The sequence below is a fragment of the Tarenaya hassleriana genome, unplaced genomic scaffold (genome assembly GCF_000463585.1).
Source record: "Tarenaya hassleriana unplaced genomic scaffold, ASM46358v1 Cleome4, whole genome shotgun sequence".
In the NCBI taxonomy this organism is placed as follows: domain Eukaryota; kingdom Viridiplantae; phylum Streptophyta; class Magnoliopsida; order Brassicales; family Cleomaceae; genus Tarenaya; species Tarenaya hassleriana.
In genome coordinates this window covers 1,332,787-1,345,259 of record NW_010966881.1, presented here as the reverse complement: position 1 = coordinate 1,345,259, position 12,473 = coordinate 1,332,787, and the positions used below count along the sequence as shown (strand labels likewise).

The window sequence follows — 12,473 nt, the reverse complement described above, 5'->3', positions numbered from 1 at the left end:
TATATATATATATATGAGTAATTTCATGCATATGTTGTCATTGTCGGTTAATGGTTTCATATTTGTAAAGGGTTGCAAGAATATTACAATACATACATGAGTAACTTCATTCATATGTTGTCATTATCGGTTAATGGTTTCATATTTACAAGAGAAAAAACGCTAAAATGAAAAAAAAAATATATGTTTTTACGTCGTTAATTGACAAATGGGCTCGTAACCAATTTAAGGCCGAATCTTTGGGCCCAATGTCTTGAAATTGAAACAATTAGTGCATTTCGAAAGTAGGGCCACTGACCCAAAATCATAATAATGGGCTACACACATTTCAATAATCGACCCGTACCGTATGCTCGGGTTATTCGAATCGGTCATTTGAATTTTGAATAGAGCTCCAATCCAGGCCGAATAGCATGTAATTTTATCCAATTTGATGTAAAAATCAAGTGGATATAATATTTTTTATAAACACGAAAAAACTCTAATCTGAAATTTAATATAAAAGTAATTGAACGAATAGTTATGTAATGCATTTTATCTATTGTAGAGATGGCCGATTTGGTTATATTATCATTAAAACATGGGGCGATTTAATACTTCGCGGGTTCTGTTTAGAAAACGATTTATTTTTTAAATATTTAGGGGTTTTGGTAGAACATTTTATAATCCAATTTGATATAAAAATTCACTTGAACATATAAATCATTTTAAAAATTCCTAAAATCTAAATCGAATTACATAAAAATATAATCCAACAAAACCAAACCAAATTCAATTCCATCCACACCAAATCCAATTCAAATTAAATATAAAGTACTCAACCCTCATTTTCAATTGCATCAACTTGGATACAAAAAAATACACACACACACACATAAACTAAAACACATACGTTATATTAATTTATAAATATTAAACATTTATTTATTTTACCATGATACTTGATCATTACTGTTTTTCTGTCAACAGATTGTTAATGTTTTTTTTTTCTCTAAAATGTTTGATATATATATATATATATATATATATATATATATATATATGTACATACTGGTAGAAGTGTAGAACTTCCAAAAATTGCGAGAGTAAATTCTAAATTAAAAAGATCAGAAATACAGATCTGACGGTTACGCGAGACGCAGGGCCCTCCGTAGTTTGCTCGAAGGAGAGGGGTAATTTTGTACATTTGATGGGATTGAGATGGACAGAGGCCACGTCAGCACAATCACAAGTCCCAAGTCTCTCTCTCTTTCTATATGAACAACCCAAGCTTCCTTCATTGTTTCAATCCAACGTAACAGTGTCGTAGTCTCTGCATCTTCGTCGGAGAAGGAGAATCAAAGAAGAGGAAAATAAAAAAAATGCAGAGATTCACGGCGAAAAGGTCAATACTGGGAAGTTCGATTTCCCGGTGGAGACGACGCCTCTCTTCGACGGCTGCCGTGCATGATTCCGATGAGTTCGTCGCGAGGCTTCCGCCGTTCGATTACACTCCTCCTCCGTACGAAGGCCCATCCGGAGATGAGATCCTCGGAACACGGAAGGAGTTTCTCAGTCCCTCCATGTTCTGCCTCTACCGCAAGCCGGTGAGTTCGATTCTCTCTCTCACGGGGCCACAATGCATTTCGAATTTCTGATCAGTTTTCTTTTCTCGTTGGGTTTTCCGATTTAGTTTTCTGTTTCATTTCCGAGAATCCTGGCTCTGATCGCATCATGTGTTAATCATGCAAACCGATCGTGTTTTCGTCGGCTCGTTTGATTCTCGGAGATATTTCTAGTATAGATTACGAATTGGGTTCTCTGGATCAAATGACGCTCCGAAATCGATTGCAATTTTTTCCCAGAGAAAAAAAAGATCGTCAAAGTTTCGCGAGATTCGCTGAGGCCCTGATGTGGTGGAGCCAGTCATCAACCAAATCAAGCGACTTCAACACCCCACTGTTCTTTACCTTAACAATGCCATCGCTGATTTCGCTGAGGCCCTCTCTTCCAAGCTCCCTGGTGACCTCAAGGTGCCTTTACCTCTTTCTCAGAAAGTGATTTCACATTCCTGTCTGGTTTTAGCGTGTTTCTTGTGTTACAATAATGTGATCATAGATGTTGTTGTATTAGTTGTTTTTATGGGGATTTGTTCTTGTATTGGGTTTGGTTTAGGTGGTGTTTTTCACAAACTCTGGGACGGAGGCGAACGAACTGGCCATCATGATGGCGAGATTGTACACTGGCTGTCAGGACATTATATCGGTGAGGAATGGGTATCACGGAAATGCAGCTGGGACGATGGGGGCTACTGCTCAAAGCAATTGGAAATTCAATGTCGTTCAGGTACATGTTCAAGCTAAGGTTGATATGTAAGGTGCAAATGATTTTGGCATCCAAATAAAAGAAGAATTCATTGCTTAGCTTCCATTGATGATATAAAAATGTCAGTTCCATGTTCTGATTCTCTTGTTGCTGGTTATGGAAGGCCGGAGTTCACCACGCTTTAAACCCAGACCCATACAGAGGTGTGTTTGGCTTGGATGGAGAAAAGTATGCAAGAGATGTGCACGAGATCATTCAGTACGGAACGACTGGACACATCGCCCGTTTTCTCTTCGAAGCTATCCAGGTAATAATATATATTAGCTTTCCCACTGTAATACACTCTAATCTCATGAAAAAATCGAAATGACAATAACAGTAAAACTTGTGGTTCTGTATGGTGGTACGACACAGGGGGTTGGAGGGATTGTGGAACTGGCTCCAGGGTATGTTCCAGCGGTCTACGATATTGTTAAGAAAGCTGGGGGTTTGGTTATAGCCGATGAAGTTCAGTCCGGATTTGCTCGAACTGGAAATTTCTGGGGATTCGAGGCCCATGGTGTGGTCCCTGACATCGTAACCATGGCTAAGGTTAGCATTTTCTTTGGTTCCAACCCTTAACCACTCATGTTTCCATGGGCTCTGAGTCCATCCATCTGCCACATAGAATATGTATGATCTCTGTTTCATGTCAACTTTAACGGGAACAGAGATCTTGAAAACGAGTTCATGAAGATGAATCTAACCGCTAAAGCCCGTAATGATTATGAAAAGGGGATCGGAAACGGGTTTCCACTGGGAGCAGTGGTGACGACAGCGGAGATAGCAGAGGTAATGACACGACGCAGCTACTTCAACACCTTTGGTGGGAACGCAGTGGCGACAACGGCAGGTCATGCTGTCCTGAGAGTGATCGAGAAAGAGAGACTTGAGGAGAATGCGGCTGTGGTGGGCTCCTATCTCAAGGAGAGACTCATTCAACTCAAAGACAAACATCAAAGTAAACATCTTCCGTCTTATATATAAATACGTAAGAAAGGATATGGCGTAGCAGTTGGTGACGGTTGTTGCGTGTATAAATGTAGTAATAGGGGACGTGAGAGGAAGAGGACTGATGATCGGAGTGGAGCTGGTGACTGATCGAAAGCTCAAGACTCCTGCAGCTGCGGAGACTATGAGAGTTATGGATAAAATGAAAGGTGAATTTTTGTATATTCTCCATCCTTGCCGCCCTGTAAACGAAGCCGTGCCTTTCAAATCTGATTCTGTTGATGTGTGGGTGTACACAGAATTGGGGGTGTTGATTGGGAAGGGGGGATTCTTCGGGAACGTGTTCAGAATCACACCTCCACTCTGCTTCACCAAGGAAGATGCAGGTCCGTATGCTCTCTGTTTTTTTTCCCCAATAAAATGGAAGGATGTGGTGTGTGTTTCTCATCGTGTGATGTGACGGGCAGATTATCTGGTGGAAGCAATGGATTACAGCATGTCCAAGATGTGACTTCGTCCCATTTTGGGGAACACGGACACCACACCTGGACTGTGTCGTCCTTTTTTATATGAGTTCCTTGTGAAAATAGCAGTGTACCCTGATGTGATGAGCCAACATCTCGTTGACTCTCACATCGTTTTTTTTTTTCCTTTTCTGAATAATTATATCTTCTTTTCAACGTATAATCTAATATCTCCTTTGATGGCATCTGCTTTTGCGTCTGGTTCTTGTTGACATATAAATATGTATGTGTGTGTGTGTGTGTGTGTGTGTGTGTTACTTAATCAATGGGATATATGGAAAACGACCAAAGCAAACAAATTCAATGTTGTAAGCAAGGTATCGAAGGACAAAAAAAAAGTCATGGTCTCATCATTCGTTCAGTGAAAAACCAAATAAGAGAGACCCTTAACCAAACAGACAATTGCCGTATATAAATGTACAAGGGGCATATGTAATCATCAATCAGTAGCGGACAGAAGAGTAGGGACATTGTTTTCGTTATTTTCTTCCACCACCACCAGCAGACATACCCTGTTGTTGTGTCTGAGACCCAGACAAGCTGGGAGCAGCAGCTGCTCCTCCGTTTCCGGTCTTATTATTCCCAAACACATTCAGATCTTCGAACAATCTGTACGAAGGAACAAAGGGTTTCTGTCCGGAAGCAACCATGGATTCTCCGTTGTTGTTGTTGTTGAGCCTTGCAGGGAACGAGTTGGAGTATTGCAGGGATCTCCCGGGTAAGTCTGGAGCAGCTGCTGATGCAAAAGGTGTGGTCGCATTAGACCGAGGAGTCGAGTACATGTTGCTGGAGGATGTGGAACTGTTCTCCCATGGCGGTGGCGGATACCCGTATTGGTACTGAGCATACTGTGGCCGTGCTTGAGGTTGTGGCTGCAACTGGGGAGGTAGTGGCCCTTGAATATGAGATGGCTGTTGTGGACGGGCCCAAGGAGCGACATAGCTGTTAAAGGGTAACTGCCATTGGTTTTCAGGATAATGTTCCGAAGCCTGTGGATGGATACGGGTGTTCTGATCGGAGACGGGAGGAGTCGACGGGGTTGAAAGGGTGAGACTTAGCAGGTCTATTATATCTTGTTCTTTGGAAGTGTTCACAGGTGCAGGCGGGTCAGGAAGAGCCAGAGCATTGCACGTAGCAGCAGCGTCATCCACGCTTGACGGTTTCTCAGACTTGAGACCATTTCCATCTGTAGGCAGAGTTGCCGGTTTTGAATGCCTGAAACGGAAAAGAAAAACAACAACAACCGCGGTTTGGTTTATCAAATGTCAACAATGCCAACGGTATCATATGTATCTAAACACGCACCTCCGAGCTAATTGTGCGAATTCATCTTCCTCTTCGTCCTCCTCATCGATTGGGCTTTTCCCCAAAGAAACGGAGGCGGTCACAGGGGAACTAGAACTAGAATCTTTAGCTTCAGAAGAAGATTTCGGGATTGGATCGAGATCAACGGGTTTTGAAGCCTGGATTGCGAGAGGAGAACCAGACGCGATTGCGTCGTGTTTTGCCAACAGAGTCTGTAGACTGTCGTTTATTTCAAGGCCCTTAGCTAAAAGTTCTTCATCCCTACCACCATAAATCAAGACCCCCCTTTGGCTCACCAATCATGGAATGCCCTCAAACATAATAATATAATTCTAACAGAGAACTAAACTAACCCAGTGGTGGTTAACATCTGCATCAGCTTTTTCTGATTGGACCGACACTGTTCTACCAAGTCGACAATGACTTCATCTCTCACAGCCTGCAAGAACGGGGAAAAGTTCCGGTAAAACAGCTGGTTCGACTCTCTGAAAACTGCCGATATATACTTTTAATATCGAATTCAAAATACCCCACGGTCACCAGGATCCACAGCTTGTAGCATGTCGCTCAAGAGATCCATCACTTCCCTCATAGCCTCGAGACTCGACAAGCTACAATTAACCGATAAGAGAAAAAGAATGTGAAGCCTTTTTATGATAAAAGTGAATCCAACTCTAAAATGCAGAGTGTCCACTTACCTTAAGCCCTCAATCTCAGTTGCCATGGCTTCGTCCAGCCTTCTCGAAGAACCGCTGGGCATTCCATAACCGACATGAGGTATTCCATAACCTACATGAGGCTGTCTTAGCGTCGGACGAGTCGCTGGTGGTGTGATTACAGGGGCTGCGTCTACTGAACGTCGAGGGAATTCAACTCCAGACCGCTGCAATACGCGCAAAGGTCATCCACACTGTCAACATGATACATATATATAATCTTTTGCGGAATTAACTTCCAAATATTAAATTTCCACTCGGTATAAAAGCAGCCTTGTTCATGAATTTCACTCGTCGTAGGCCCAGTAACTCAAACATTGTCCAAGAGAAAGTGATTCAACAAAGTATAATTTGTTAGTTTGGACTCACCCTTAACTCGTCGTAGGCCCAGTAATACTGCGGGTATTTTCCCCCGGCACCCCCAAATGCCCCCTGCCAAGAGTCCATTAAACCCAAGACTTTGTCCCTTACTTGCATATCTGCCTGTCATGGAGCATCGTTGTTATTTAACACTCGCACAAAATTACACAGACAACCCTATCCTGAATAGTAACTACCTTCTTCTTCACGATCTTGACCATTTCCCCCAGTATATTTTTCTCAACAATGTGAAAATGCAAATAATCTCCACAGTTCTTCATCAACGTCTCCAAAAGCTATTACAGAAAAACTTGCAGAGAGTTAACGACAGCAAACAAGATCCGAAGAAAGAGACACAACAAGATCACAAATCTTCCGTGTTTGCAAAATGAACAAGTACGATGAGAACTAGAATGAAAAACCAATACCGTCAAAGCAAGTAGTTGAACTCTAGGGCTCTTATGCTGCAGCCTTCTTTTCACAGCTTTTACAACGTCTTTGGCTTGCCTGAACAACAAAACATCAACATAGATCGTTCTTCTTCTCATCCAAACTCTATACTTTCCAATCAAAGAATTGATCAGAGAGTACTACACCATACCAAAGCAACCAAACCCAAATGCAGATGCATGAATTCCTTCATGTTTCTCTTTTGTTTTCTGCTTTCTAGCTTCCTATTATCCTCAAATGTTCATGTGATTGCAAGTTTGCAGACTAGGTTTTCTTAAATTTGCATAATCAAAGAGGGAAATTTTGTCCTGAGCTACAACGAATTCAAGCGAGGAAAGTCAACAACTTTAGCATATAAAAGACCCAGAATCAAATTCTAACAAGAATTCTATAGATACTTATTACGCGGTGCAAAGGCTGATGAAAAGGTACCAGTGATGCGAATTGACGGAATCGCAGATTTCCATGTTCGTCGTCCAATCAGGACCAAGCAGAAGATCGCTCGTCGCCTTGTCCACCGCCACGCTCGCTGAAGTCGAAGATGACGACATCTCTATTCCAAAATCCAACACGATCACAAAGAAGACCGAGAGACAGGACACCGGAACAGCCGAAGCGACAACGGGACACAGATAAGCTTATTCAAGTTTCCGGCTTGGAATTCCCGGAACCAGAGCAAACCCTAGTAACACTTTTCCTTCCCCTACGAACACAGATAGAGAGAGAATTAGCTGGAATCTTCTCTTTTGCTGCTTTTCGCTTCCTTCTCTTTTCCAAACCCGAAAAAAAAAAAAGAACCACCAAAGAAACCTTTTTTTTCCGATCTCTGTCCTTTTTTCTTGATCAATCATCATCATCTCAGCTTACGGGCGGCTTTTTCCCGCTTCACGCGCCTATTTATCGCTTGACAACACGCGCATGACGCGGTAGTCAACGGAGAACTTGAAATAAAATAATTTTAGTTGGATAATTGTATTTAATATTTTTTAACAGATTAGAGATTTTGATATAATATGTTATCCGATTACGTGTCTTTATAATTATTGAAATGCGTGATTAAACAAATTAACGATCATATTTACTCTCTAATAAAAGATTATGTGAGATAATTCCGAATCTGGATCTGAATAAAACATGCTATCCTTGTTTTAAGACATGATACGAGAGGGATCTATTTTGTGATCTAATGTTGTTCTTCAATCCAATTAATAAAGACGTAGTAATCACAATTCCATTAGTCAGATTTATATAAGCAAAATAATTACGAGGATTTTACGCATAGTTTAAAATTTAATTAATGATTTAAATACTCAGAGATTGATCTTAATTTTTTTTTATATAAGATTAGAATTGACCAGTCAGAAAAAAAAGGTTAGGAGATAAAAAAGAGAAATATTAAAATGTGATTGCCACTCACATGAATGAAAATTGACCATAAGCAATATCGCCACAAGATAAGATAGAGACGTTATGACACAACATAGAACAAAGGATGTGGGACCAGAATTGTTTGTCTTCTTTCTAGAGGGGTCACTCTGATATAAATTGGAAATATGGGGCGTTCCTTGGATTTTCCATTTTTTGGTTACACGGTTACATACTCCATATGAAATATTTTATCATTCCAAAAATCAAAATAATATAAATACAACAAAACCATATAACCAAAAAAACAACGTGAAAAAGCGGGCCCGGCACGAACTACTTACAACGCGCAGCCCGTTTTTGTACAAATAAACCGACACACATGCGAAGCGAATTGATTTCAAACGGCACACATTCTATCAGTGCAGGGTCTCTCGGTCTTTACCAGCTTGCTCTCTTCGGCTTCCGATCGATCAAAATGGCAAAACCGTCTTCGTGGAATCGCATGTATTGTTTCGTGAGAACTCAGACATGGTCAGGTCGTGTTCTCGGGGAATCCAGTTCGTCAACAGGAGAGTTCGAACGCCGACAGTATTTTGCCGAGCCTCGTAAGCACACGGTGCCTCCATAACTGCGAACCCGACACCTAAAGCTCACAGTCTCGTGATAAAAAATCGCTATAGCTAAAACTGCTCAGCGAGAAAACATCGCCTCTGTTCTGGATCACCTCGAAAGTCCGAGAATTTCGAGACACCCGAGTCTGTTTTCTTCGATATCATCAGGGTTTACGGGATTTTAGGTCAAGTCGGAGAAGCCATCGATGTTCTCTCCAGAATTCCGAATTTCAGGTGTGTGCCTTCTGCTTACTCGCTCAATGCCTTGCTCTCTGTTCTTGTTAGTAAGAGATTAAGGTTTTGTAAGGGTTCAGGAGGTCTCGTTGAAAGCTTTTAGTGTGGGAGTTAGGCTGGAAGACGAAGAATCAATTTTTAGAATATTGATCGGTGATCTTTGTAGAATTGGTGGGATGGATTCTGCTGCCGAGTTGATAAAATACATGAATGATGACGGGTAATCTGCTGGTCGAAGATTATATCCTCTCTGTAAGCAAAAAAAGATGCGTCAAGCTTTGACATCATTACGTATCTTGAGTAATTGAGAACAACTGGGTTTTGCCCAGATTTAAGAGATTATGCAAACATAATGATTGACGGAGGGAGAGGAATAGAACCTTTAGGTGCTTTTTAGAAGATGAAATGAAACATGATCGAATAGAGCCCGACATTGTTTGCTATACACCATCATGTTGCAGACCGGAATCACGAGTTGTTTGAGGAGTTCCTTGTGTTAGGCTTGGCTCCTGATGTGTGCAGGTATAATGTGACTGTTTATGTAAGTGAAATGACCTCAAGGGTATGTCTTCAATGGAGGAACTGGATTGTATGCCTAATGTGGTTACGTACAATCTACCCTCAAAAGCAATCTTAAGACCGGGGATCTGATCCAAGCAAAGATTCTATGGAAAGAGATGGAGAAAAAAGGAGTTTCATGTGAAGTTTTCTCAAGCTTGTGGTTTGTTGGAGGAAGTGTGAGAAAGGCTTGGTCAATGAAGCTGTGGAATTTCTTGCCAATATGGCTGTCAAGGGTGGTTCACATTTTGAGGTGAGAAAGATTGGTTTAATTTACAGGTCGGAAAAAAACCCGAATTTCGGGTACCCGATCCGATCCGCGGGTCGGATATCCGAAAGAACGAGACACGAGATCGAATTCGGGTAATTAATATTATCTCACGGGTACCTGCGGATACCCGGATAATAAAAAATTACTCTTTAAATTTTAAATTTTTTTATTAGATTTTGTGTTATTTTATTTGATATTAATGATTATATAGATATTATTGGATATATTTATGATGTATTTTTTAAAAATAAATTTATTTTGGATATAAATACAATTAAAATTGATTTTGAATATGTATATATAAGTATATTTTAAAAAATTAATTGAAAATAATTATAAATATCTGGATTCAGGTATTCGCGGATATCTGATAATTATCTTACAGTTTTTTAATTCGGGTATCCGACTTCACGGATACGAATTCGGGTAATAAAATACATAATCCGAGACATTCGGGTTTGGGTTCGGGTACCCCCAAATTTTCGAATATCCTACCCGTGCCCACCTCTAGTTTAATTGGTCTTATGTGGAGAAACAATACCATTTATGAACACTGACTCACTTTGATGTCAACGGATCCAGATTCAGTTGAAAATTTGGAGAGCCGATACTAGGGTTATTCCACGCCCGAGGAGCGCAGATAAGAAAAAGAACAACACCAGCCTGAAATCCATAATGATTTATGGCGTTTCTAAGTACATAGTGGGCGCGTGTGTAATGTTATAGATACATGAATGCAATCTTGTTCGCCTGAGAGCATCTATTTGGGACATACTGTTGTAAAGTAATATTGCCAAATTCACATGCAAAATGTTTTGGATGATTGATAGATTTGCAAGATGAAAAAGTAAGGTGGCGTAACTAGACTTTAGATCGAGATTTCCACTTGATCTTGAATGTACAAGAGGATCTGCATGCATATACATATATATATACATCTACATGAATGCAGACGAATATGCTGTTCTTATGTGGCAGACAGCCAACATAAGTTATTGAATGTCTTTATATCTACGTACACTGAATGTTCAAATTGATCATCTTGAACCAAAGGAAAGATTCGTGTACCCTCTTTATACAAATGCGTGGCACATAACCTATGCATCCATGCATGTACGCCTCAATGTATACTGACTCTTCAACCTACAGGATGATCTTGCATGCATCTACACACACACACGTACACGCACTTTATGCGCATGCATGTATATATTATATACAAGAGTATGTACACAACATAAACACACTTGATATTATTATTATTCGAAGTTACTAGCTCCTCTTGTCTTTACTCCTTTGGTGCTTCTGGAACGTACATATCATTTGCACGGCTAAGGAATGCGTGTGACCATTTCAAACCTAAACCATTACAGATCTTCAATCCCCCACGAGTGGACCCTCACTTGACGAGGGCATTCTAGGAAATCCATTGTTCAACAGGTCAACGTCAAGAAAATTCAAAGATTGCTCCGATGATTAAGCAAAAGCTCGGCTCGGCGGCGAATGGGTTTTAACATTAATGAGAGCAGACACGTGGCGGCAGGAGAAGCAAGGTGAAGAGAGAACTAAGCGAAGCTGATGAAGCCGCCACCAAACAAAGCCGCCTCTCTTGTTCGAAAAGTCAAAAGTCAAGGCCACAAGATCTGACCATTCTCCTCTTTTGTATTCCACGGTCAAACTTAGTTTTTTTTTTTAAAACAAAATAAATTAAAGGGAAAAACCCTCGATCGAGCCAATCAGACAATGCACATATGTCTTTTTATATTACAGGGAGGACATAACATCACAGACACCACCTCTTCTTCTTATTATCTTCTTCTCCAAGTTTGAAAAGCCTCTATAAGTATCAGAGGCTGTCTCCAAATTACAAAAACCCATTTCCGTATGGCAGCTTCTTCTCTTCTTTCTATGGAAAATAGTAGCAGCTCCAGACAGGAGATGGGTGTTTCTGTTAACTGGGCACAGCAACAACAACAACAACAACAAAACCAAAGAACATCTCTTGAAGATCTTGAGATCCCCAAGTTCAGATCTTTTGCGCCTTCTTCTCTCTCTATATCTCCATCTCTCGTCTCTCCTTCCAATTTCAGCCCCTCTGTTTTCCTCGACTCCCCTGCCTTCGTTTCCTCTTCTAATAACGTAAGCTTTCCCCTTTTGCTCTTTTTCCCCATTTTTCATTGTTCTTGTCGAAATTTGGAAAGAAATAAAAAAGACAAATCTTTCTGGTGTCCCGAGGTGAACAGATGATTTGGGTTTGGTGGGTCGGCGTCGTTTCGTCTTTCGGTCTGAAAAGAGATGAGCTTTCGAATTGGGTTTTGGGTAGAAGAAGAAATTGAACTCTTAGTTGCTAATGTTCCAGAAAATGAATGAGCTTTACAAGTAACTAGTGGGTCGATTCGCTGTGTCCTTTTGAGAAGGAATAAACTTTCGAAACCTGTGTTCGTTTTGTTCTTGGGTTCGGAAGCCGAGATCGATCTTTTAATCATTGGTATTCCAAAAAAAAAAAGTGAATTGTTGTGTTCCGATACTAAAAGACAAAAGCTCTCATTTCTAAGAAACAAGTTTCTCTAATATGGGTTCTTCTATTTTGGTTTGGATTTTGCAGATTCTTGCTTCTCCGACAACGGGAGCTCTGATAACAAATGATCAAAGTAACCAGAAACGTAAAAAAGAGGAAGAGATCAACAACAAGGGCTTCTTTGACTTCTCCTTCCAGACACAATCGGTAGCTTCTGCTGCAACAGCTACCGCTTCCTCATCTTCTTCCTCTTCTCTCTTTCCC

General features: G+C 40.7%; 3 protein-coding genes and 1 pseudogene across 3 annotated transcripts in view; 3 read left to right on the top strand and 1 right to left on the bottom strand.

Annotated features, from left to right (window-relative positions):
* Positions 1-1,272: 1,272 nt before the first annotated feature.
* LOC104823364 (alanine--glyoxylate aminotransferase 2 homolog 2, mitochondrial) lies at positions 1,273-3,981 on the top strand. The gene is given in 9 exon segments (XM_010554907.2): positions 1,273-1,640; positions 1,866-2,012; positions 2,155-2,325; positions 2,468-2,611; positions 2,719-2,895; positions 3,079-3,304; positions 3,390-3,503; positions 3,594-3,680; positions 3,762-3,981. Coding segments are annotated over 9 exon segments (1,389 nt in total). The 5' UTR covers positions 1,273-1,361; the 3' UTR covers positions 3,806-3,981.
* A 125-nt stretch (positions 3,982-4,106) lies between these two features.
* LOC104823363 (TOM1-like protein 2) lies at positions 4,107-7,494 on the bottom strand. Its single transcript, XM_010554906.2, has 10 exons — positions 7,460-7,494; positions 7,082-7,352; positions 6,628-6,706; positions 6,397-6,495; positions 6,209-6,322; positions 5,822-6,006; positions 5,653-5,734; positions 5,477-5,562; positions 5,124-5,384; positions 4,107-5,033 (listed from the first exon to the last, which is right to left on the bottom strand). Exons 2-10 carry the CDS (start codon positions 7,198-7,200, stop codon positions 4,298-4,300), a joined length of 1,761 nt encoding a protein of 586 aa, XP_010553208.1. The 5' UTR covers positions 7,201-7,352; positions 7,460-7,494; the 3' UTR covers positions 4,107-4,297.
* Positions 7,495-8,396: 902 nt separating this feature from the next.
* On the top strand, positions 8,397-9,892 carry LOC109117074 (annotated as a pseudogene).
* A 1,585-nt stretch (positions 9,893-11,477) lies between these two features.
* Positions 11,478-12,473, top strand: part of LOC104823362 (probable WRKY transcription factor 33) — a 3,048-nt gene continuing 2,052 nt past the window's right edge. The window contains exons 1-2 of the mRNA XM_010554904.1: positions 11,478-11,830; positions 12,297-12,465. Coding sequence (XP_010553206.1) covers positions 11,576-11,830; positions 12,297-12,465 — 424 coding nt within the window. The 5' untranslated portion in view covers positions 11,478-11,575. The remainder of the gene's footprint in view (positions 11,831-12,296; positions 12,466-12,473) is intronic.